Below are 27,499 nucleotides of genomic sequence, written 5' to 3' on the forward strand. Positions count from 1 at the left end.
GATTCTATATGAACCACATGTAGATGACCCACATGTAGATATTAGAATCACTCGTGTAGACACCTTTAGATAAAACTCCACACCTTTTTGGTGTCGCGGGTGGCTAAAGTACTAGGGGAAATATCAACATATGTGCCAAGTGTGTTGGCCCGCTAAGGTGACCAGTCGAACTCACCAACCGATTTCCACATGCACTAACAGCTACTCCCTCTTGTCTCCACTGCAATCACCCTGTTAAGCATGCATAAGAAATTATTAAAAATGCATATATTGCTTGACAAAGTGGTGACATCTCTTTTGTTTTCATGGGGCTAGCCTAGCTCAAATCTTTATATAATTTCTGGAATTGTGTAAAGGAGTATGGAAAGTATGGTTTCAAAACCAAATGCTTTGAGTAAATAAACAATCTTGAAAAAGAAGATCAAGAGTTTCAACATTGCAGTTGAATATAGAAATTCTCTCTTTTATGGAGACACCCTCTTATGCATCTAATACATAATCAACGTACATCAACCTTTACAACTATTTATAATTAACAAAATTAAATGAGGACTCAAGAATTTTAAACCTTTAAACTTCATCAATCTCATGTTTGAAGTAGTTGAAATCCATATGACACAAGGCTTCAATCATCTCATGTATTCAATTCTTATCCCATCAATTTTTGTGTTTGTGCATGATTTAGTCCTTGGCAGCAATGTCACCCAAATGCTTTCATCTCTATCTGCCTCCAAATCTTCAAGTAATTCAGAGATCCCCAACTTAAGATTGCTCTTCCCATTTCCACCCCTCTTTCCATTTGGTATGTGAACAAAGGTCCCTGCAAATTCCCTGAAACCTGGGCCGATTATGCTCTCATCAACCACATTTATATAAACATCGAATTTAACATACTCATCGCTTTTGGCATCGATTCCATGAACCACCAAGACCTCTTCTTCCTCTTCTTTCTCTTGCTTTCTTCTATTGTGTTTAGACCTGTTCACCTTCACTGTTATGGAACTCTCAAGATTTCTACCATTAGGTCCAAACTGATCTGCATATAAGATATTGGTCCTGTTTTCTCTTACTTTCAGTGCATGATTGGCAATTTTGGATGGAACAGAAGGCTTTGGACGCATATTCAGCCAAGGAAGATCAACCTCTTCATATACATACCTCAACTTTGTAGTGTCGAGAACATCGCGAATTTTAATTCTCACAAGCCTTGAATTCTCATCATGGAAGTAGAAAAAAGAGTTAAGCCAAGCAGGGTCAAAATTCTGCAACTCAATTTTGTGAACTCTTGTCCAAACCTCCCAAAGCCGGTCTAGATTCGAGTGGTGTGCATAGAACAAAGGGTCCCTAGCTGCTGAGTAAAATACTCCCATGTTTTCTCTTTGAGGATTGAAACTGCTACCAACCCATGTGTGCATTGTGTTGTGAGGTGCACTCTCTACAGTGCCAGGTCCATCACAAACACCTCCCTCCCCTGCCTTATAAGGGCACCCCATGAAGAGCTCTGGCTTCTTTGCACCGGATACCATCTGGGTATACATAAACACCAAGTTTAAGTGAATCTGGTCCTCGGGTTCAACATAGCCCTTTTCACTTACAAAGTTCAAATCCCCGATTTTTGGCGGGAAGTGGGAAACGTCGCGTTGTGTATCAAAAAAAGGTGCATTCAAGTACCATTCAGGGGATGTCATTCCATCAGGGGAGTCCCAATTCCAAAATGGGAGAGCGAATGTGTCGTCCCCAATGAGGCTTCCGAGAATTCGTTCGTGGAAGTGGAGCATCATTCGGTGCCACGGGAAGAAGAACCACTTTCTGTGGATGTCGAGAGGAAGATGGGAATTTGGCTGGTCATAAGCACCGGTGCAGTAGATACAATGCATATCGGCTTGGCGGGTAAAACTCCGAGGGTCACTATCTGGCAATGACTTCATCAGGGAGAGACCCTTTTCGTACTTGGCAATGTAGTCATCATCAACATCATGAGCATGCCTCCGAATTCGCAAAGGGGATGAAGGGTTTGGAAATTCAAAATCAATGATGGCTTCTTCTCCTTCACTTGTTGGAGGGCAGCAATAGACAAGGAGATCTGCCCTCCCATAAGATGAGTGGCAACTGGTTAAGTTGGGACTCACAGATTGCTCGTAATTGTCTCCATCAACCTTGTACTTTGCTGAAGCCTTAGTTCCTTCCAATATGCCTAGGATTGTGTCCATAAATTCCCTGTAAAAACATTAGAGACAAACACAAACTCAGGATCACTTTCTTTTTAAGATGCTGAAACAAAGACGTACTCAACAACCGGAAATTTTTTTGTATGTCACTATTGTACACGTGGTTCCGCCGTTGGTGGAGCCGGCGGCATGGGTGGGTGCTTGGTGGGAGGGAAGTAAGGTGGTTGTGTTATTTTATTGTTTCTTAATATCTTTTTTATGCTTTTATCCATGTAATTAAGACTCTTTGTGGGAGTGTGGGACTCACAATTTTGAAAAAATTTGAGGATCTTAAAAATTTTCAAATTAGTTGAAAGATCAAAGTGTCACTTGCCAAATAGTTATGTTCTAGAAAAAAAAAAAAAAAAAAAACCCCTTAAAAACTGATGGAATATTTGACGATTTTGATATTTCATAATTGAGAGACCACTACTGAAATTAACCCTTTTGAAAAAAAAATACAAAAGTATAAAAAAGATAGACATGAATAAAAATGTATATAATTAACTTGGAACTAGTTAGTAGTGGAGAAAGATAAACAAGTAAAATAATGAGAGATGAAGACAAAAATATATTCTACCATTCATGAAAGTTTTTCTTATCTTGTAGGGACTAGAAGATAGATCTGTGTTGTTGCTATTCGATTAATGCTTGTTTGGCCCTACCTGGGGCTGGGGACTGGATGGGAACGCCAACAAGATATGGACCTCCTAAGTAATATTCATTGTATCGTATGGACTGATAAATCTGGTCCTCCAGATATCAATAATTATTGTGTATGGGAAGAAATTAAATGTGGACCTCCTACTATTAATTATTCTGCACTTTCTTCGATCTGCGAAAGGAAGCAAATATATATAATCTTTCTTCCAATTTTGTCAGTGCAGCCAACTACTCTATTCGTGCGTTGAATTAATCATTCCTAATCCATAGAAATAATAATAAATGCATGTGATTTTAGTAAATACCCGTATCAATTAATAATGATGTTGTTTGACAGGCCTTACGCCAGTTTGATATTACTGTGTGAAAAAACAGCTGTGAGGTAAAAAACAGTTGTGAAGTAAAATCAGCTGTAAAGTAAAGCAGTTAAGTGTTTGGTAAAATATGTTTTCAAAAGTGCTGTAAGTGCAAAAAATAGTATCAAAGTATTTGGTAAATGTTAATGTAAAAGTGCTGTGACTGTGTACAATTATTAAAATAAACATGATACTAAAAATGTCTTTCACCCATTTGTTTGGTAAAAATAAAATGTGTTTTACTTGTTTTTTAAATTTTTGGCTACAAATTTTTATTAGCATTAATTTTTCTAAGACAACATTATTAAATAACTATGTCTATTATTTTTTTAGGTATATTATAATTTTAATCGTGCAAATAAAATATCATAATTAATTATCACAATATAAAATAAAACTAACAATGAACATATTTTTTAATTTAAAATAAACAAATTAAAAATATAAAAATCAATGAGGATATTATGGGTAAAATAAAATATTCATTGTTGCTGTGATTCACTGCAGCTTGCAAAAGCACCTAGAAACCTGCTTTCTGTTTTTGTTGTGGGGAGTTGAGAATTGTGGGAAAAATCAGTTTTTAATTTTTTTTACCAAACACCAAAACTGTTGTAGGTGATTGAGAATTGTCATTCACAGCAACTTTTGGATCTTCCACCGCAATGCTAAACGAGGCCTTAATCTCAAATACTAATCCATAAACACTTCAACAAAAAAAGACATTGATTTAGACAAACTCAAAACACCAGGGCCACCAGGCCCCCCCTATTTAATTAACCCTTTTTTTCTTTCCTAACCTGTTTGTTAGAGATGGTAATTTTTGACATGATATGAATGCGACACAAAATTAGCAGATTTGGATTGATAATTTGTATACGAATATAAATATGACAGTAGTGCTACATATACCACATTTTTATACCATAATTTCATACCACATTTTTATACCATAATTTCATACCACCTTATGTGGCAACTTACATGGCATTCATACATTGGATACTAAAAAATAAAAATAAAAACCCAAAAAGAAAAAGAAAAACATTGTCTAATAAAATAATGACACGTCAGATGGTATAAAAATGTGGTATAAGAATGTGGTAAGTATAGCATTATTCTAAATCTGACATGACACATTAAACAAGAATAATAAACGGATCAAATTAGTATCAAGCATGTGTAACTCGACTATTATACGAAGAAAATTGATAACTTTATTAATAATTGTATAATTATAAAGTATATATTATATGAATAAATATTGTATAATTATAAAGTTATTGTTTTTAGTATTATGATTAAATAGATTTTTGTTTTATAAGTGATTAGTTTAAAAGTACGATAAATTATGTTTAAGTTTTTGAATAAATTGATCAAGAATACGACATTATTATAAATGAGTTGAGTTATTCATTAATTAAAAGATTTATTAATAAACCCTTGACTAATATTTAACATGAATACAAAATGACACGAGGCTAACACAAATTGTCACGTCTACCATTCCCTAATTCCACACATAAATTAAGAAATAAATTAACCTCCTTATTCCTTCCCACGTTTTATTTTCTGCTCAAGTTCAAATTAAGATCATACAAATTACATGGCAGTGGTGATAATTAATAAACCTCCATTGGTGATCACCAAAGGCCCAGAACCCAAATAACAAACGTACCAAGATTTATTAGGATCCTGGAGGATTATGAAAGTGAGAGGCAACGCTGCAAAGACGAATATCAAGGTTATAGCAAAACCCCATTTCTTTGCTTCCATAGCTTAATAAGCACCCAAGTTCCCAACACCAGCAAATTAAATCTAACAATGCCCCTCAGAACAGCCTGTACCCAGAAATGAGTTATCAAAGATAGATACTATATATTAAAACAAACTTCTACAACTACTTCATGTATAAATTAATTATTGGATAATAACTCAATTTCATGATATAACACTAAAAAAAAGTTTTCATTACCTTTCTGTATATACAGTGTTTGTATACATGTGGTGAATGGTTGAGGAGAAGAAAGGTAGCTAGCTAGCTATAGCTAAGCATATATGAAGAAGATGAAGAATCTGTAGTGACTAGCTAGTGAGAAAGAAAGAAAGAAATTGTTTATGATCGAACAAAGACGCCAACCAGGCATATATGCACCCACTTGAGCGCGCTGGTCGATCGTCTTGCTCTGTTTCCTGTTCTAAATTAAGAAGCTACATCTTCTTAAATAAAGCCAATTGAACAAGTAGGTAAATAGTAAAGTAAAATAAGTACGTGGCTAAGTAGCTAGTATAATTTCTTATAAATTTGTAACCAAAAAAAATGTCATATAATTTCTTTAAAAATTGTGAAAATACAACAACCAAAAGTGTAAAATAAAATTAGTGTTATCTTCTACAATCGATTCACTGTTGAGCTTCATACTCCTTAGTCCATAGTCCATTGGACACCACATGTGTCCCAGCAGAGGGTTGGTACAGTTTTAAAACACACAACTGGTTTCGTCGTTTTAGTAATTATGTCTGCCTAAATAGCGATAAGTAATGAAGGGAGTAGGTGGTCCGCATCCCCAATAATTCAATTAAAGTGGCTCAAAGCCTATGCATGTGGTTCATGCACGTCTTCACATAAAGATCAAACTCCAACCGTACGTTCAATACTACAATTCTGATCAAGAGCAGTTGTCCACATCCTGCCCACATAAAATTATAAACGACAATTTTATATAGTAAAACAACGTTGATTATGAATCATGTTTACATATATAGAATGGTCGTATATGTTAAAGGAAAGAAATTGGTCAACTGTTGTGATTACCTCAATCTTAGTAATTAACTAAGATTACGGTAATTACAGCTATTGTGATTTACATACTTAGAATAGAACTTTCATTCTCATTTTTGTATAAATCTTGTACATTACAATGATCTCAAGCATCAATACAATATACAGCTTTTCACATTCTTTCATGGTATCAGAGCACCAACATAGGTGACTCTGTCCAGCACGTCTTCCGCTACCAAAAACAAATACACAAACAACCAACCTACACAGATCAACATGGGTGATGAAAAAACATCCGGATCTGAAATCAACGCATCTGATCCACTTACCCTACACCATTCCGACTCACCCGGCCTGATTCTGGTTTCCAAACCTCTCGAAGGCCATGACTATGGTCAATGGAGTCGCTCGATGCGAATTGCCTTGAGCGCTAAAAACAAACTGGGATTCATTGACGGGACTATCAAAACCCCAGCAACAACTGATGCCAAATTCTCCATTTGGCAGAGATGCAACGATATGGTGCTCTCCTGGATTTTGCACTCGCTACATCCCGACATCGCAAGCAGTGTGCTTTACTGCACCAGCGCATCCATGGTGTGGAATGATCTTAAAGATCGGTTCTCACAAAGCAACGACTCCCGGATTTACCAAATCCGTCAAGAAATTGCCGAACATCGACAAGGCCATCTCTCGGTTTCAGAGTATTACACCAAACTCAAGGCCTTATGGGATGAATTGGATTCATATCATGAACCCATCATCTGCACTTGCGAAGGTTCCACAACACGTGCTTCCAGAGAAGAGAAGGAGAGAGTCATGCAATTTTTAATGGGTCTGAACGAACCTTATTCAACTGTGCGTGGGTCAATTCTGATGATGTCGCCGATCCCCGACACACGTCGTGTCCATGGCTTGATCCTCCAACACGAAAGGCAGCTGGACGTGGCAAATCGACAGATCGGATCCCATGCCATGCAAATCATACGTTCTGCGAACACCAAGGGCGGCACCAACCCAGGCAACACAGCAGCAGCGGCGAAATCCTCAGGTGCCGGGGACGGAAAACACAGCTCCAACTTCAGGAAGTCTCTGAAATGTTCTTATTGTGATGGAGACACCCACACAATTGACAAATGTTTTTTTCTTAATGGATTTCCTGTGGGCCACAAACTCCATGGGAAGAATGTCAAGCCCAAAAACAAACGGGCTGCTTACACTGTCGAAAAGGATCCACCCCCAGGGCCCCACGTCACATCCAATGACAGTCCCACTTTCACTACCGAAGAATACAACCAACTGATTGCTCTTTTACACAATCGACCTGGTAATCCTCATTTTGCAAATGCAACAGGTATTGTTACATCCACCTGCAATCTTTCACAGCATGACCCACATTCACATTTCTATTGGATCATGGACAGTGGAGCATCAGATCATGTTTCATGTTTTGCACCTACACACAACACAATCCATACTCAACATGATTTTGTTGGTTTACCTAATGGAGGGAAAGCAGCCATTAAAACTATTGGATCCATTAAAGTGTCTGAAACCTTAACTCTAGATGGTGTTCTTCATGTCCCACAATTCAATGTGAACTTGTTGTCTGTGAGCAAATTGACAAGAGGATTGCAGTGTATGGTGACTTTCTTTGATAAATTTTGTGTTGTGCAGGACGTGAATACGAGGAGGACGATTGGCCTGGGCAAGCAATTTAATGGGCTCTACTACCTCAAAGCCACCCAAAACCCACATCTAGCTCATCATGTTCACCACACCTCTCATCTTTGGCATCAACGTCTGGGACACCCATCCAACGCCCCTACTCAATTTCTTTCAAATAAATTTCCAGAAATTATCTGTGATAACAATCATGTTTGTGACATTTGTCCTTTAGCAAAGCAAACTCGCTTATCTTTTTCTCCATCTACTTCAATGTCTTCTCATGCACCTTTTGATTTAATTCATTGTGATATTTGGGGGCCACACAAAATTCACACTCATACTGGTGCACGATATTTTTTAACTATTGTGGACGATTTTACCCGTTTTACATGGATCCATCTCTTAAATTTTAAATCAGACACACAAGGGGTGATCAAATCCTTTTTCTCTTGGGTCAAAACCCAATTCAACCTTCATGTCAAAACCTTGCGTGCCGATAATGGAAGTGAATTTATTTCTCTTCAAACTTTTTTTCGAGCCACCGGTACCTCTTTCCAACACTCATGTCCATATACACCCCAACAAAATGGCATCGTTGAACGAAAACATCGCCATCTTTTAAATGTGGCTCGCGCACTCTGTTTTCAGGCCAACATTCCCTTGCGTTTTTGGGGAGAAAGCTTACACACTGCATGTTATCTCATCAATCGCCTTCCCACACCATTGCTCAAACATAAATCTCCCTATGAACTTTTACACCACAAAACTCCCGATTATTCTCTTTTACGGGTTTTTGGTTGTCTGTGTTATGCCACCAATCTCCTTCCCAAACACAAGTTTGATGCACGGGCTCGTCGATGTGTTTTCTTTGGTTATCCACTTGGTCAAAAGGGTTATCGCCTTTATGATCTCAGCACACAAAAATTTTTTTCCTCTCGGGACGTGGTTTTTCACGAAACCATATTCCCTTTCACCACCTCACCACCCGAACATCAAGCTGACCCCCTTGTCCTTCCCACTCCAGCCCATGACCTCTTATCCCAGCCCCAGGCCCAAAACCCTTCTTTTTCACATCCGGCCCATACCTCTCAGCCCCCGGCCCAAAACCCAACCCTCTCTCATTCCCCCTCTCAATCTCATACCCCAGCATCGCCCCCTGTTACCTCTCTTTCATCTCCCTCATCACCGCCGCCCACCCACACATCCTCTCCATCCTCCGATGCCCCGGCGTCACCCATCCCGTCCCTTCCGTCCACTCCACCACCTCTTTCCCCTTCTCCCATCGACGCCCATCCTATTCCCCCCGCCCCACCTCTGCGCAAATCAACCCGATCTGTCCAACCCCCTCCTCACTTCAAAGACTACCAAGCCCACCATGCTGCCCTGCTTGCTCCGGGAGTTTCCCCCATCACGTCCGGCACTCGCTACCCCATCACTCGGTATGTCACTCACTCCAATTTTTCTGAGCCTCATCGTTTTTTTGTCAACAGTATCTCCCAATTGGTTGAACCTAACACTTATGAGGAAGCACGCCACAACCCCCACTGGGTTGAGGCTATGAACTCCGAAATTGCAGCTCTGGAAGAAAACCACACTTGGTCCTTTGTTCCGTTACCTGCTGGTCATCGTCCAATTGGATGCAAATGGGTTTTCAAACTCAAGTACAATTCTGATGGTACCCTCGAGAGATACAAAGCTCGCTTGGTCGCCAAAGGATTCACCCAGCGTGAAGGCATCGATTATACTGAGACCTTCGCCCCTGTTGCTAAACTTATCACTGTCCGTTGTCTCCTCACTGTTGCCTCTGTTCACAATTGGCCGCTTCATCAGATGGACGTGCACAACGCCTTTCTTCATGGTGACCTCCATGAAGAAGTCTACATGCTTCCACCGCCCGGTTATCAACGACAGGGGGAGCACACTGTGTGTCGTCTTCACAAATCCTTATATGGTCTTAAACAGGCGTCTCGAAGCTGGTTTCGTAAGTTTTCCTCTGCCATACAAAATATTGGTTTTTCTCAATCCAGAGCAGATTATTCTATGTTTACACAAAAGCATGGTAAATCCTTCACTGTTATACTGTTATATGTTGATGATATGATAATCACTGGAAATGATGATGATGCCATACGAGACCTTAAACACTTCCTTGGCACTTGTTTCAAAATCAAAGATCTTGGACCTTTAAAGTATTTTCTTGGAGTTGAAATTGCACGGTCCAAGTCTGGGATTTCTTTTTGTCAACGGAAGTACACACTGGATATTTTGGAAGATGCCGGTTTACTTGGTGCTAAGCCTACAAAAATTCCTATGGAAGCCAATGTTGCACTCATGCCTACAGGAAGTGACCCTCTCAAGGATCCTACTCGCTATCGCAGACTTGTTGGCAGGCTAATATATCTTACAATAACAAGACCAGAAATCACATATGCAGTGAATACACTAAGTCAATTTATGCATGAACCCCGAATGCATCATTTTGAGACAGCACGTCGGCTCCTCCACTACCTCAAAGGAGCTCCTGGCCAAGGGTTATTATTCCCTTCACATGGGTCCCTCCACTTGACAGCTTACTGTGACGCGGATTGGGCACGGTGTCCTTTTACAAGGCGCTCAGTTACTGGGTACTGTATCTTCCTTGGCCAGTCACTCATATCATGGAAAAGCAAGAAGCAAGTCACTGTCTCAAGGTCATCTGCAGAAGCTGAGTACCGCTCTATGGCAGCTACCACTTGTGAACTCACTTGGTTGCGATATCTCTTACGGGACTTACAAGTGGAACACAACCAACCAGCCACCTTACTCTGTGACAACAAAGCAGCACTCTACATTGCAGCCAACCCAGTGTATCATGAACGAACCAAGCACATTGAATTGGATTGCCATACCGTTCGTGAGAGAATTCAAAATGGGGAAATCAAGACAGTTCATGTGCAAACCAAACATCAAGTTGCAGATATTTTCACTAAGCCGCTACCTGCCCCCTTGTTCCAATCTCACCTTGGCAAGTTGGGTGTAATTGACATTCACACTCCAACTTGAGGGGGAGTGTTAAAGGAAAGAAATTGGTCAACTGTTGTGATTACCTCAATCTTAGTAATTAACTAAGATTACGGTAATTACAGCTATTGTGATTTACATACTTAGAATAGAACTTTCATTCTCATTTTTGTATAAATCTTGTACATTACAATGATCTCAAGCATCAATACAATATACAGCTTTTCACATTCTTTCAGTATAGCCTATAAAATTCATATGCGGACTATGTAGATGCAAGAATTTCTGTAATGGTCAATGTCATTATGGGCCTATTTGCAAGAAACATGTGATAAATATGTAAGGCCTATGAGTCATCTCATAAAAGGGAATAAGGCATTAATACTGATTCATCCACAAACTTACAGATACGTGCATAAAACAAACAATCAAAAGAAAAAGAAGAATTAAATTTTATGGAAAAATATATGAATGAGTTATAAAATAAGAAAATAAAAGAAATCCTTTTTGGCCACGACTAAAACAAAAAATTAGAAACACTTGTAAATAGTTTTAGTTATTGTGTATTATTTATCAATAGATAATGTTTATAAAGCTCATTGCAGGAATTAGAATGTTAAGAAAACTAAGGCTTTGTTTGGTGTCCTACTCAATTTATTTTTTCAAAAGTTAAGATTCTTTTTTTTTATTTTTAAATGTGAGTTTTTAAAATTTGAAAATAATTTTGGAATTTTTCAAATGATAGCAGCTAAGGAAGAATGAAGCGTAAAAAAAACTATATTTTATAATTTTTAAAAAGAGGTATGTTTTTGAAATTTTTTTGCAAACATGTTTTCTTGACTAAAACAAAAAAAAAGGGGTTTTTGAATAGGACATCAAACATGCTCTAACGTTTTCAATTTATACTATTTGTTCACTCTATAAATAAGCCTTCAGACACTATTGACCGTCGGAACATTTCTGCACTACGTATAATCGTATTTTTAAATTCTGAGACTCCAGATAAAAAAAAATAAAAAAAATTCTGAGATTTAAACTTTTTATTTTTTTGGTTTGAAAGGATGTATTGCTCTTGTTTCCTCTTGAGGCATTCCTGGGCAGAACATTTCAGGCAAATGAAGTGGAGGGAGAAATTGGGCTTTGCATGGTCTGAAATGAAGCCCAACCGATGGTACAGCCTCATAAACTGGCCCGGCCCAATATAATTTGTCTTAAATTGGCGAGGGCCATGTGATCTGTACCATTTGTACGTAGATGGCATTGCAAGCTTTTGTCCTCAATAAGCAGTAACAACCAGGTCTTTAAAAAAAAAAAAAAAAAAAAAAAAAAAAAAAAAAAAAAAAAAAAAAGAGGCAGTTACAACCAGAGATTGAATAAACAAGTGATCCCAAAGCTTAAAGCAAGGTCTTATTGCTTCGCTGACCATATATTATGGAATTTAAAAGTTTAAACTGAAAATATAGAATTGTCCACAATTCAAAAATGTTAGTTTTTTGATGATAGAGTTGTATTTGAAATTAATCACCTATTTAACCAATCAAGTTATATAGCTTAACTATAATTCAATTGATTTATTAATCGTATCGTGTGTGAGTTCAGGTCTACACTAATGTATGTGGAATCCATTATTTGTGATGGATTGCACACCTGTATAGGGGTTGGCCCAGCCTGGCCCAAATTTTTGGAGTTTGTGCCGAACTCGGACTTGAATTATAAGAGCCTAATAGGGCTTTTGGGCCGGGCCGGGCTGGGCTTGGGCTTTAATACACAAGCCCAAGGCCCGCCCATCGAGCGTTGGCTTTCAGGCTTGGAGGGTCGGGCCGGGCCAGGTTAGGCCCGAACAGGCGGCCCAAAACCTGTTTAGACACATATATATCTTCAATAAAAAAAAATATAAGATTTTGGCTATGTTGTGATTTGAACATGAGACCTCACATAACAAGCTTCAACTCTCAACCAACTGAGCTAACTAGTTTATTTATCAAATTTGTAAATCATAACATATTTAATAGCTCTTTCGTTTATTTACTTAAATATATTATTAATATGCTTCTTAAGTTATTATAATATTATTATGTTAGTAATAGTGTAATGTCATAAATAATAAACTTTTAAAATTATATAAAACATTACAACTATAATAAAACATAAATGTACATATGTTTTATTACATATTTTTATAAACAAACAATGCAATTGTGTTATCAACGATCCGAACCGTTCAAATTTTAGTTTCTCACTCAAAGATAATTCGTGCAAAAAATTAGCTCAATCGGAGATGTAAAAGTGACATAACGGTGGTTGAATTAATGAACGATCGTGATTTTTCTAATGATGATCGAATGGGTAGATGAATTTCGATTTAGCCGATTTTTTGTAAGGATGATCTTTGACTATGAACATAGAAAATGACGGGTCATATTGTTGAAATCACGTTGTGATCTTCATAATTATGGAAACAACAAGGTTTCAACAGAAAAGTTATTAGAATTATACTATTCAAGTGTATTTATATGTAGAAGCTCACATATCGATCGTGTTTTCAACGATCTGAATCGTTCAAACTTTAGTTCCCCACTCAAAGAGAATCCTTGCAAAAAATTAGCTTAATCAGAGATGTAAAAGTGACGTAACAGTGGTCGAGTTAATGATGATCGTGGTTTTTCTAATGATAATCGAACATTCGAACGGGTAGATGAATTCCTATTTGGCCGATTTTTTGTAAGGATGATCTTTGACTATCAACATATAAAATGAACGATTCAGATCGTTGAATTAATGAACGATCGTGGTTTAATAACTTTAATTATAGTTGTATTATTAAAGTTTATTATAATAACTTTAATAACTATAGTTGTAAATTTATAATGTTGTATATAATTTTAAAAGTTTATTATTTATAGTATTAGTATTACACAGTTAACATTATTATTATTTACTAACATTATATGATTATAGTATTATATAATAACTTAATAAGCATATTAATAATTGATTAAAGTATACAAACGAAAAACTTATTAAATCTTCTCTAATTCACCAATTAGACAAATAAACTAGTCAGCTCAATTGGTTGAGAGTTGAAGTTTGTTTTATGAGGTCTCATGTTCGATTCACAACATAGCCAAAATCTTATATTTTTTTATTAAAGATATATTGTGTGTAAATGGGCTTTGGGCCGGGCCTAAGCGGACCGGGCTTCGGGCGGCCCGTGGGCTTCAAAGGGATGGCCGAAGCCTAGCCCAATGACTATTCGGGTCTGGCCGGGCCAGCCCAAATTTCGGGCCAAATCGGGCTTCAGGCCCAATGGCCCGGGTGGGCTTTGGGGCTTGGGCTTTTTGGTAACCCCTACACCTGTATATATATCAGAACGTGTGCGGTGTGCAATAAGCGCATATAAGAGAATATGGTTTATTTTAAGGGTCCAAAGAAGGGAGCAAAACTTTGTTGTGATAGACCAAACTAGTTCACATTTAAACTAAAAGGCTTGCAATTTTCAACCCAACAACGTGCTTATATATCTATAATTTGCAAGTAAATAGGTCAAGGTTACATTTGATTAGGAGCACTAGTACTCTAGAGCTAACCGATTAATAAGATTAAATGTGATAATCATTCTTTTGGACTCACTAAACAATGTGATATCACAATTTGAATAATTCGTTTTTTAGGTTCCTATTCAAAGATACACTTTACAAAAAATCAACTAAATTATAAATCATTTAATTATTTGATTGTAATCACAATAGTTTCAATGTTTTATTGGAAAAATTGTATTCATTTATTTATTAAAGCACAATTAGCTTATTAATATTTGATGAAACTATTTCCAATTTAGTTGATTTTTTGAACGAATGATTTTTGAATAAGGACCTATTAGATGAACAATTTGAATGACAAGATCACATTGATCTTTGGGCCCAAAAGAGTAATTGACGTTATATACTAACCGGTTAATTCTAGAGCAATCTCACACATTTGATTAGAGGAAATTACAGATTTGGTCAACTTATTTTATACTTAGTTCAATTTTGGTCCACAATTTGGATTACAAGATCACATTGATCTTTGGGCCCAAAAGAGTAATTGACGTTATATACTAACCGATTAACTCTAGAGCGATCTTACACATTTGATTAGAGGAAATTACAGATTTGGTCCACTTATTTTATACCTAGTTCAATTTTGGTTCACGATTTTGTTTAAGTTCTGTTTTGGTCCATTAATTGTTTCGTTTATTCTAAAGGTCTAGATTTGTGACTTTAAATCCTTTGGATTTTTTTTTTAATTATAATTGAAGTATAAGTTATATTTCATTATTTCTTAGTCATAAAAACAAATTTGGAGTATTAGAATCTAAGAGAATTGAAATTGGGTGAAGTTTGAAAAATTGGCAGTTTCGGGTATCTTACTTTGAGGTCAATTATCTTGAGTTTTAGAACTCCAATTTGAATTATCTTTATATGGTTGTAAAGAAGAAATGCATAGCTTTAAAATAAGTATATGCTTGCTGAATTTGGGTGAGATTTGATAGGGTAAAAGACATGCCAAATTTGAGAAAACAAAACTTGACATTTATTGAACAAGTGAAATAATTAATGGACCAAAACATAACTTAAAAAAGATTGTGGACCAAAATTGAACTAGGTATAAAATAACTGAACTAAATTTGTAATTTCCTCCTTTTGATTATCTTTTTAATGTTAAACTCTAAACACTAAAGAACAAATCTTTTTATTTTTGCTTCCTACGCGGCTCTCACGCTTATACCCGTATTTTCTAAACAAACAAAGGATATTAGTTAAGCTCTCCAGCTACTCTGTTTTCCTCTTCAAGCTGGTTTAATACCTTTAAGTCACTATCAGTATTTTGCTTCCAAGCTTTGGTATGCAACCTCTGGATTTCTACCAAATGTTGACAGCACCACCTCCATCTAACAAACTGATGGTTTATTTTAAATTTTTTCCAGCCATATAAAGCCATTAGACCTTGACAAGCTTTCATGCCTCACCCAACAAACTTGCCATTGCATACTCATAAATTCATAATTGGCTGCAAAAGATGGCAAAAAGCAACCATTTCTGCTGGGGTTCTGTACTTCTCTCTTTTTGTTTAGTTGGGTTCTTTCTGGTTCCAGCCAAAGCTGCTTTGAAAATGTACCAGTTCGATGTGAGTATTTCATAGTGGTAAACCTTAAGTGCATGAGTAATGCTAGCGGGACCACATTACTGACCACGGAATTGGTCGAATCACATAAACTGTTACATGATGTGATGCTAATGTAGTAAGAAAATATGGCCTCTCTAGCATGACTGTTAAATATACACTATTTACTGTTCTTTCTTATAATTTTATGAAATATACTCTATTTATTTATTGTATAATTTATTTTCAGGTTCAAGTGAAAAATGTCAGCAGGTTGTGCCATGCCAAGCCAATTGTTACAGTAAATGGGATGTTCCCGGGACCTACAGTTTATGCTAGAGAAGGAGATACACTTCTCGTTAATGTTACCAACCATGCACAATATAATATGTCAATTCATTGGTACAACATTTATAAGTGAATAGATATGATTCTATGAATATCATTATGACAGCATGAAATATGAACATTGGATCTTATTTATGTAACATTTGGTTGAATTGCAGGCATGGACTGAAGCAATATCGCAATGGTTGGGCAGATGGGCCTGCCTATATAACACAATGTCCAATCAAGACAGGACACAGTTACACATACAATATTACTATAACAGGGCAAAGAGGAACTCTCTGGTGGCATGCACACATCTTTTGGCTAAGAGCCACTGTCTATGGAGCAATTGTTATCATGCCCAAACAAGGCACAGCTTTTCCTTTTCCTCAGCCTTACAAGGAAGCTAATATTCTCTTAGGTGAGTTTGAGTAACAGTTAGCTCATCTGTGCCTTTCAGTTTTGCCTTGTACTGTAAGATATTGAATTCTACATATCAAAAAATTCTGAGTGCTGAAATTAATTGTCATATTTCTCATAAATGGTGTAGGAGAATGGTGGAATAAGGATGTTGAAGAGGTTGTTAAACAAGGGAACAAACTGGGATTGCCTCCGAATATGTCTGATGCACATACCATCAATGGGAAACCAGGGCCTCTCTTTCCATGTTCAGAAAAACGTAAGCCATGTCTACCTATATATGAAAAAAATTCTTGCATACAACGTACAAAACTACTCTTATATGCTAGTCATGTGACAAGTTATTGTGAGGACATTATATTTGACCGTTGTATGTAATAATTTTTCCCATCAAAGACATAATACTAAGATCACCTTTTGTTTTCTATGGCACCTCTGTTTGGACTAAATTGACACATGGGATTTTGCATTCTCATTTCTTGTTTTTTCTATCTCAGATACATTTGCATTGGAGGTTGAGCAGGGAAAGACATACCTGTTGCGAATCATCAATGCTGCACTCAATGACGAGCTATTCTTTGCCATTGCTGGCCACAACTTGACAGTGGTAGAGGTCGATGCGGTCTATACCAAACCATTTACAAATCAAGCAATACTAATAGCACCAGGCCAGACAACAAATGTTCTGGTTCAAGCCACTCAAGTGCCTAGTAGATATTTCATGGCTGCCAGGCCATTCATGGACGCACCAGTTTCCATAGATAACAAAACTGCCACTGCAATCCTACAATATAAGGGCATCCCAAATTCTGTGCAGCCAGCCCTTTCCCAACTTCCAGCACTCAATGACACAGCTTTTGCACTCAGCTTCAATGCCAAGATAAGAAGTCTAAACACACCACAGTTCCCAGCAAATGTACCTCTTAAAGTTGATCGACATCTTTTTTACACAATCGGTTTGGGAATCAACCAATGCACAACATGCCTGAATGGAACACAACTCACTGCTTCTTTAAACAATATCACATTTGTTATGCCCCAAATTGGTCTGCTTCAAGCTCATTACTTCAACACAAAGGGGGTATTTACTACAGATTTCCCAGACCGCCCTCCAACACCTTTCAATTACACCGGTGCACCACTCACTGCCAACCTTGGCACCAAACTAGGCACTCGGCTTGGCAAGATTGCCTTCAATTCAACAGTGGAGTTGGTACTACAAGACACCAATCTTCTCACCGTGGAGTCCCATCCATTCCACCTTCATGGTTACAATTTCTTCATTGTTGGGACGGGAATTGGGAATTTCGACCCCAAAAAGGACCCGGCTAAGTTTAACTTGGTGGATCCTCCTGAAAGAAACACAGTTGGAGTTCCCACCGGTGGTTGGACTGCCATAAGGTTCAGGGCTGATAATCCAGGTAAACACATCAACTTTTAACCAAATAGCAAGACTAATTTTTTTGTTTAAAATTAGCTTAGAAAACTATTTATCTGTTTTTGAGATATGTTACTAATCTTTGAAATTGTTATTTGATCATTTTTAGGTGTGTGGTTCATGCACTGTCATTTGGAGCTCCATACTAGCTGGGGTTTGAAGATGGCATTTGTGGTGGAAAATGGGAAAGACTCAGATCACTCTGTCTTGCCTCCACCCACAGACCTTCCACCTTGTTAGTTCCTTGTACTGGAGATGATCAAGTATACTCATAATGGAGGTTCATAGGGTGCACACACTGTTTCTTTGGGTCTTTTGGCTGAAAATTTCATGCAAACATTCCTGCAAAATGCAGAAGTTCTGCAAACATTCCAGAAAATCTCTTGTTTTAACACCAATAAAATTGCAATTTGTATTGGATTCTTTTAAATGTGAGTATAAAGTTTGAACCCTGTTTTGTGCAACACATTTCTGTGTCAACATTGGCCCCAGGTTTATATCCAGCCAGAGCAAAAAGCGCTTTTAATATTTAATCTATTTAAGGAATTGCTTTCAAAATTCAAATTTATAAGATTGCTTTACATAATGTTTAAAGTATTTTCATCTTTGTCTGCCTTATACGCTACTAATAATTCCTCTCCTAATGAATTCAACAGAATCCATCATTTCCAATCCTACATCTTGAGATATGAACCAAAGGCTCTAAATTCATTAAATCAAGAATACTCCTCCTGCACCAATTTGTCATGTCCACAAAATTCATATACATTTTTTGAATGGATAGAAGAGACCTCAAAATGATCAATCGAGATTAAACAAATCTATCCAAATTTGTACTATATTTATCAACTTCATTGTCAATATATCAGAATGGCTAGTATGAGGGACAAAATATAAGGAACAAGTAAGAGATAATACATCCAAGGGTTGGATTTGAACCCTCACTTGTCCCTCATAGTAGCTGGATTGGTCAACATATTCTAAAAAAAAAAATCTTCAATATATATCATTAACAAAAAAAAAAAAAAAGCTATAGGAGTCCGTTGACACCATTGCCCCCAGGGCCGCACCATGTCTTCGCCATTGCCACCCTTAACCTTACCCTTACCAGCTAGAATTTGGACTAAAAGGGGGCGCCTCTCCCAAAATCTGCGCTCTTGGGGCCAACGATGTCGTTGCGAGAGGGGGTCGTTAGAGAAATCGTCGGCCGGCCATGAGATGGAGGGGTCGCATAAGAGTATATTGGGGGTAAAATGGTCATATAGCAACAGTTTGGAAGCCAAAACTTTTGCTATTTGAGGGTGAAATGGTCATGTCACACTTTTCCAATGGGCCTTCACTATGACACACAAAAGCCTATTTTTGTTTTCTAATAAACCCAAGCGCATATCTATATGTTTCTACAATTTATTTCATTGTTGTATAATAACTTCATTGTTTTGAATGCACAATTGTTTTTCTTAAGATATTTACAACAATAAAAATCATTTTTACATAATTAGAATTACTTTCACAGACAAAAAATTAAGAGAATTAACTTGTTCTTAAGGTAATTAATCATTAAGTATCTCCAACAAAAGTAAGCATTTTTTTTATAAAATGAGCAAGACGGATCAACTTTTACCATTGAAAAAAAATATATAATTATTCACTTGGATTTACACATGCTATACAAGAAACTATTTCATATTTTATGCCAAAAATAATTATTTAGAAAATATATATCATGATATATTAACAAAAATAATAGAAAAATCGAAAAGAAAATTCAATTAATTAGAGGTGAGGGGGGGGGGCCTGTGTCCCCCTTGGTCCCTATGTGGCGCCGCCACTGACTCCAAGTATATTCACATACCAAACCTCCACTACAGCATAACAATCACAGCCACCTTCAAGATAAACTTGTATCTCCAAAATTTCACCAATTTATGACGGAAATTAGGCAGACCAACAACAGAAACAACACCAAAGTCCCAATCCAACAAATCCATCTGACTCTTTTTTTCTTCTGCTTAGCATAGAAGAGCTGATTAGTTCCACCATTAATGTAAGCCCCAGCACCAGCCACATTTTGCTCAATATCATTCACCTCTTCACCTTGCTTTTCAACCAGCACAGCCATGTCTAGGAAAACTTGGTGGAGTTCTGTCAAGCTTCTCTGTATGTCCTTCAAGGCCTCATCCCTTTCCTGATTCTCTATTGCCGCTTCTGCTTTCCCTTCTTAAAATCATCTTATCAATCATTTCTTCACTTGCTTCTTCCCCAGTGGCACTATAATGTTGAGCAGAGAACACCACAATAACAAAACAAGGAGAGACCAGAAAAATTGGACAAGGATGCAAGGTCAAAGTATAGAGATAGCAGACACACAACCTTTAACGTGGTTCGGCTTAGCCTACGTCCACGGAGCAGCATGAACAAATCCACTAATTTAAATGGAGATTACAAAATACAAAATAGCTCTAGGCTATTACAACTGGCAGCAGTGCATACAAAGTAACAATCAGAATAACAGATGAAGAATCAAAAACAGCTGCTGCACCTTGTTTTCTTTTCTTAGCAATCGCCCAACAAACAGTGCAAAGAGGAAGGAAAGCCACGTACTATCTTCAGCAGACCCTCTCTTTGGTCTCTTATCTATTCTCTCTGTTTTTTCACTGAAGCAAAAAGCTTCTTTTTGTCTTGATAAGTTGCTGCCAGCAGTACCCCAATGGTTCCCATGTAGGCCCACATAAAAGACATCAAATGGGCTTGCAAATTAAGCCACAACCCATAAGCCCAAACTGAGATATAAATCAACAATCTCCACCTTGGCGAAATTTGCACAGAATACAGAAGAGCTGAATCACAACTCAACAATCAATACCTCCATCAAGTTCTATGCTGCTCATCAAATGCATTCAAACATGCAGGATATGTGCCAAGTTCAAGCAATGAATGAACTTGGCAGCACCAATCACCTTAGTCAACATATCAGCTGGATTATCAGCAGTAGCAACCTTTTTAAGAGTAATCTTCCCTTTAGCCACAATGTCCCGAACAAAATGAAAACGAACATCTATGTGCTTGGTTCTTGAGTGATGGACTTGAAACTTAGCCAAGTAAATGGCACTTTGGCTATCACAATGAACCTCCACCTGCTTTTGATAAATCCCCAAATCACTAATAAGTCCACGAATCCAAATGGCCTCCTTTATGGCTTCTGTAACAGCCATATACTCTGCCTCTGTGGTTGACAAAGCCACAGTGGACTGCAAAATAGACCTCCAGCAAATAGGCCCTTTAGCCATAGTAAACAAATAGCCTGTAGTAGACTTCCTCTTGTCCAAATCACCTGCATAGTCAGAATCAACATATCCAACTACAAAGTTCTCAACACCTGACTTTTCTCTCTCAAAACACAAACCAACATCTCTAGTACCATGGAGATATCTCAATATCCATTTAGCTGCCCTCCAATGCTCTTTACCCGGATTTTGCATATAACGACTAACCAAACCAACAGCATGAGCAATATCCGGTCTAGAACAAACCATAGCATACATCAATCCGCCAACCAGATTAGCATATGGAATATTAGCCATGTGTTGCTTATCTTCATCAGTCTTGGGAGACAATAAATCACTCAATTTAAAATGAGGAGCCAGAGGAGTAGTTACAGACTTGGTGGCGTCATTGACTCCAAAGTGTTGCAGCAATTTTTCCAAATATTTCTTTTGAGTCAAACACAGCAAACCTTTTCCTCTATCACGAGTGATTTCCATACCAAGGATCTTCTTCGCTTCACCAAGATCCTTCATTTCAAACTCCTTATTCATCTGTGCTTTCAATTTCTCAATCTCTTTAATATTCCTTGAGCCAATCAACATATCATCAACATATATCAACAAGTAGATGAAAGACCCATCATGCAGCTTCTTGAAATAAACACAATGATCATATTGACTTCTCAAATAATTTTGGCCTTTCATAAAATCATCAAACCTCAAATACCATTGCCTTGGAGATTGCTTCAACCCATATAATGATTTCTTCAACTTGCAGACCAAGCTCTCTTTTCCAACTAGCTTGTATCCATCCGGCTGAGACATGTAAATCTCTTCATCTAAGTCGCCATGTAGAAAAGCCGTCTTGACATCAAGTTGCACTAATTCAAGGTCAAATTGTGCAACAAGAGCTAACATAATACGAATGGAGGAATGCTTCACAACGGGAGAAAAAATTTCATTGTAATCAATACCTTCCTTTTGTGCATACCCCTTTGCAACCAATCTTGCTTTAAATCTCACGCTTCCTTTTTCATGGAGACCTTCTTTCTTGGTATACACCCATTTGCAGCCAATAGTTCTCTTGCCCTTAGGCAATTGAACTAACTCCCATGTTTTGTTTTTTGAAAGAGAATTCATCTCTTCATCCATAGCCTTGCTCCAATCTCTCTTTTCTGAACTCCTTATGGCTTCTCTGAAATTTGATGGAATTTCTGCATTAATAATGGGCAAAGCAAATGCAACATAATCATTATACTTTGCTGGCTTTGTGATTATTCTTCTTGGTCTACTCGTAGCAATAGATTCTTGAGGTAGAGGCACTTGGGCTGGAGCTTGACTTTCATCTTGGTCTGGAATTGCAGCTTCATCTTCTTCCTCTTCTTCATCATCACTTCCAGTCACTTCAACTTCAGTTTGGGCTAACTTGGAAGTGACAGAAGTGGTCTTTTCAAGCTCCACCTGTTGAACAACTCTCTCATTTTCCGGAGATGCATCACAAGCAGTCTCCTTGTTGCTTCTTAACATACTGACTTCATCAAAAATCACATCTCTGCTTATCACCAATTTCTTCAACTCTGGGCACCACAACCTGTAACCTTTGACACCACTGCTAAAACCAACAAAAATAGCCCTTTTGGCTCTAGGATCAAGTTTTGTTTCAGTCACATGAAAATAAGCAGGGGAACCAAAAATATGCAAGGAATCATAATCAAAAGCAGGTTTTCCAGACCATACCTCAATGGGTGTCTTCCCTTGAATTGCAGCTGAAGGCAAACGGTTGATTAGGTGACAAGCATAAGTAATTGCCTCTGCCCAAAATGACTTGCTTAAACCAGACTGTGCCAACATACATCTCACCTTCTCAAGCAAAGTTCTATTCAACCTTTCAGCAACCCCATTTTGTTGTGGAGTTCCCCGTACAGTGAAATGCCTAACAATGCCCTCTTCTTGACACACTTTAAGAAAAGGATCAGAAGTATATTCCCCACCATTGTCTGACCTCAAGATTTTAATTTTCTTCCTAGTCTGATTTTCAACCATTTTCTTCCAATTCAAAAAAATATTTAACACCTCATCTTTGTGCCTCATTGTATAAACCCAAACTCTTCTAGAGTAGTCATCAACAAAAGTCACAAACCAATGCTTACCACCCAATGAAGCTGTCCTTGTAGGACCCCAAACATCTGAATGCACATAGTCAAGAATACCTTTAGTCTGATGTATGGCAGTACCAAATTTAACCTTGGTTTGTTTGCCCAAAACACAATACTTGCAAAAATCAAGGTTACATAATTTGGCTCCTTTTAGCAATCCCTGTTTCACCAGCCCTTGAAGAGCTTTTTCACCAGCATGCCCAAGTCTCATGTGCCACAACTTGGTAGTGTCAGAGCTTGAACTACTAGAAACGGTGGCTGCTCTACCTACCACAGTTTTGCCCTGCAAAAAATACAAATTTTGCTGCCTGGTTCCTTTCATCACAACCATAGCTCCTTTAGTAACTTTCAAAGCACCATTAGACATATTAATATTGAAACCATTTGCTTCCAAAGCACCCAAGGAAATCAAATTTTTCTTAAGATCAGGAACATACCACACATTGGATAATTCTTTAACTATGCCATCATGAAGTTTCAACTTGATTGTTCCTACTCCCTTTTTATCACATGAAAAATCATTACCCAATAAAACAGTTCCCTCACTTTCCAGCTCCAAATTAGAAAACCAATCCTTATTTGGACACATATGATGAGAGCAACCAGAATCCAAAATCCATATATTAGAATCATAAGCAGGAGAAACAACTAGAGCAAACTCAGATTCATCATCACTAAATACAACATTAGCATTAGTAATTTTTTTCTTGTTCTCCAACTTAGGACAATCCTTTTTCCAATGGCCTTTGTTATGACAAAAAGCACATTCATCTTTGTCTAAACTTCTTCTATTCTTAGAATCTCTTCTCATACGAGATTGAGAATTTTTTCTGCTGTTAGACTTCTTCCTCTCATTGGATCTACCTCTAACAACCAAAGCATCTGAGGTACTATTTTGTTTATCCTTATGCCTAACTTCATGATTCATCAAAGCATTTGACACTTCTTCAAATTTAATAGTGTCCTTACCATAAATTAATGTAGTGGCCAGGTGATCATATGAGTCAGGCAAGGAATTCAACAATATCAAGGCTTTATCTTCGTCCTTAATATCCTCATCTAAATTCAACAAATCAGCAATCAATTTGTTAAATGCATCAAGGTGATGAATCATTTTCGTACCTTCTTTGTACTGGAAGCGATACAGCTGCTTCTTCAAATACAAGCGGTTTTCAATGCTCTTCGTCATGTACTTGTCCTCCAATTTTTGCCACAACGCCTTAGCCGACGTCTCTCGCATTACAAAATACTTCTGAGGCTTAGCAAGACACAACCGAATAGTAGAGCATGCCAACCTATTCATTTTCTGCCAATCAGGATCACTCATAGTAGCTGGTTTCTCTTCCAAAGCCATGTCCAAATCTTGTTGAGCCAACACATCTTTCACCTCACACTGCCACATTCCAAAGTTATTTGTTCCATCAAATTTCTCAACCTCAAACTTTGCATTTTGAACCGTGGCTCTTGCCACCTGAGTATTGTTCTCCCCTTGTCCGTCAGCCATCTTTGTGAATCAGATCTAAACCCAAGCTCTGATACCAATTGTTGAGCAGAGAACACCACAATAACAAAACAAGGAGAGACCAGAAAAATTGGACAAGGATGCAAGGTCAAAGTATAGAGATAGCAGACACACAACCTTTAACGTGGTTCGGCTTAGCCTACGTCCACGGAGCAGCATGAACAAATCCACTAATTTAAATGGAGATTACAAAATACAAAATAGCTCTAGGCTATTACAACTGGCAGCAGTGCATACAAAGTAACAATCAGAATAACAGATGAAGAATCAAAAACAGCTGCTGCACCTTGTTTTCTTTTCTTAGCAATCGCCCAACAAACAGTGCAAAGAGGAAGGAAAGCCACGTACTATCTTCAGCAGACCCTCTCTTTGGTCTCTTATCTATTCTCTCTGTTTTTTCACTGAAGCAAAAAGCTTCTTTTTGTCTTGATAAGTTGCTGCCAGCAGTACCCCAATGGTTCCCATGTAGGCCCACATAAAAGACATCAAATGGGCTTGCAAATTAAGCCACAACCCATAAGCCCAAACTGAGATATAAATCAACATATAATACCTCCTCTTGAGACCTTCTTTGTGCTCTTTAACAATCTGTTCCCTCAAGGACAGAAAACCATTCATCATGTCTCTTAGCTTAAGTCTCAAACCACTAGTCACCGAAATCCTCATTCGATCAACGGGGCTTCCTTCCTTGTACGCCTTCTACACGTTTCGATTATCCATGTTAGAGCGATCAAGCGATTCCAGTCTTGCTTTAATGTTGTTGGCTTTCCGGAGAATGGTAACCATGTCAGCATTAATTCTGTCTCTCAGCCCTCTAAGAACTTTGGTACTGTGGGTGGACTTGATTTCTTCATTCAGGTCCTGAAGATCAAGAAGGAGGTTTGCAATCTAGCTCCTCCATGTCAGCCTTGATTGCTGACACTTCTTGGAAAAACTGTGAGAGGTTCTGCTCATCAGCAGGGTCAAGTTTCCTCATTTCGAGGTCCAGTTCAGCTTCAAGGTCTTTGGTGGCCTGTTTCTTAAGCTCTACGTAACTGAGGAATGATTTGGTGGCCTGTTTCTTAAGCTTCAAGGTCTTCTTCAGCTTCAAGGTCTTTGGTGGCCTGTTTCTTAAGCTCTACGTAACTGAGGAATGATTTGGTCATTAGATCATTCATCTTTGCTGCGATTACCGAATACCCACCTGAAACAAACCTTCAATTCCTTAAAAACCATGTTAAAATAAGAGATCATAAATTTCCCAACCGTTTGATTGCTGAGAAAAAAAAAAAAGTTTGCTTAGAAAACACAGGAAATTAAACTAATTTGCTTGAGTTCCCTGAAAACGTAACAATTCATTTTAACAAGACCTTAGTATGTAAAATATATGTACATATTCATGTATAACATGTCAATGATATATATTGATAACCTATATGAATAATTAAAAATCAATGTATGCATAACATGGAGAATAAGGAAAAAGCAAAAAGAATTAAAATAAAAGATAAAAAGAAAGAGTAAGAAGAAAACCTTGAAGAAATCGAGAATGCTGCAAAGAAGGAGAGTCCACTGCTAGAATCTTCTTCTCTCAGGAAATGGAATTTTGGGATTGACAATTCAGGATCGAACGAACAGTAGTTGAAGGGCTTGAACCAACTAAGAAAGCGTTACCAACTTATAGAGAGTGAGTGGGTTTGGCTTCTACTTCTCACTTATAATTTTCAAATTTGAAGACATATTTATATTTGTAAGGTATAGTATTAATAACATTCATTCATATTTTAACACATAACTTAATTATACCACGTAATAGTATATCGGTTATACAGAATAATTTTTCCAGCTTTCTCTCCACAAAAAAAAAAAAAAAATTAAGGATAAAAAAACTTTTCATCTCAATTTTAATCTTAGCGAATGAAAGAAAAAAAAATTTTATCTGACCAAAAAAAAATTCAGGATAACAAAACTTTTTTTTTTTTTGGGTAACAAGAAAAATCCTCATTATGAGTACTAAATTACCAGTGACATTTCATTTGTTTATAACTAGGCCTACTCCTACTCTTATTGCATAACAAAATACATATAAAAACATTCCTAATATCTTACCAAAAAAGAAAAAACATTCCTAATATGGATTTAAAAAAGAAAGTCTTCCTAATATGAACATCAATGTAATTAGCTTTGCTTTTCTTAACACTATGACAAATTATGGAAGACTTCTATTTAGGTCATTTAATTTTATAATATACTGACTAAAGCCTTATGGCTTTTAACATTGTAATTAAAGTCCAATAATATTATAATCATTCCCTGTTACATAATATTAGTGCATTAGTTTTTATTTTTTTCACACATACTAGGTGCCGAGTGCTCGGCGACCATTTTCGAGTACATTATAATGTCAATCCATATTCAATTAGCATCAAATTTGGATTGGATCGAATTTTTATTATATTTATGTACATTACTAAAATTTCATTAATAAGTATTAGGTTTAGTGCAGGGCTAGATTTATGATAAAGTTAATTTTTCCCAGTTATCAGTTGTGGGTTTGGCTAACCTGATCA

At 37.3% G+C, this 27,499-nt stretch overlaps 2 protein-coding genes and 1 pseudogene across 2 annotated transcripts; 1 reads left to right on the forward strand and 2 right to left on the reverse strand.

Annotated features, from left to right (window-relative positions):
- Positions 1–359: 359 nt before the first annotated feature.
- LOC147276973 (aureusidin synthase-like) lies at positions 360–5,706 on the reverse strand. Its single transcript, XM_086255494.1, has 4 exons — positions 5,364–5,706; positions 5,199–5,299; positions 4,902–5,064; positions 360–2,217 (listed from the first exon to the last, which is right to left on the reverse strand). The coding sequence occupies exons 3-4, from the start codon at positions 4,997–4,999 to the stop codon at positions 630–632; spliced, it is 1,686 nt and encodes a 561-aa protein (XP_086111620.1). The 5' UTR covers positions 5,000–5,064; positions 5,199–5,299; positions 5,364–5,706; the 3' UTR covers positions 360–629.
- Positions 5,707–15,715: 10,009 nt separating this feature from the next.
- LOC147276974 (laccase-11-like) lies at positions 15,716–18,450 on the forward strand. Its single transcript, XM_086255349.1, has 6 exons — positions 15,716–15,842; positions 16,069–16,220; positions 16,325–16,569; positions 16,699–16,827; positions 17,066–17,989; positions 18,116–18,450. Exons 1-6 carry the CDS (start codon positions 15,735–15,737, stop codon positions 18,244–18,246), a joined length of 1,689 nt encoding a protein of 562 aa, XP_086111475.1. The 5' UTR covers positions 15,716–15,734; the 3' UTR covers positions 18,247–18,450.
- Positions 18,451–19,924: 1,474 nt separating this feature from the next.
- Positions 19,925–26,107, reverse strand: LOC147276975 (syntaxin-112 pseudogene; annotated as a pseudogene).
- Between the last annotated feature and the right edge of the window lie 1,392 nt (positions 26,108–27,499).

The sequence above is a fragment of the Dryas octopetala genome, chromosome 8 (genome assembly GCF_963921425.1).
Source record: "Dryas octopetala chromosome 8, drDryOcto1.1, whole genome shotgun sequence".
NCBI lineage: Eukaryota > Viridiplantae > Streptophyta > Magnoliopsida > Rosales > Rosaceae > Dryas > Dryas octopetala.

Bases quoted from the DNA above. Each gene is read 5' to 3' on its own strand.
- LOC147276973 (XM_086255494.1), bottom strand. From the start codon at position 4,999: ATGGAAGCAAAGAAATGGGGTTTTGCTATAACCTTGATATTCGTCTTT. The intron at 2,218-4,901 runs GTACGTTTGTTA...ATGTTTTTACAG, and splicing joins CAGGATCCTAATAAATCTTG to GGAATTTATGGACACAATCC.
- LOC147276974 (XM_086255349.1), top strand. From the start codon at position 15,735: ATGGCAAAAAGCAACCATTTCTGCTGGGGTTCTGTACTTCTCTCTTTT. The intron at 15,843-16,068 runs GTGAGTATTTCA...ATTTATTTTCAG, and splicing joins TGAAAATGTACCAGTTCGAT to GTTCAAGTGAAAAATGTCAG. The intron at 16,828-17,065 runs GTAAGCCATGTC...TTTCTATCTCAG, and splicing joins CTTTCCATGTTCAGAAAAAC to ATACATTTGCATTGGAGGTT.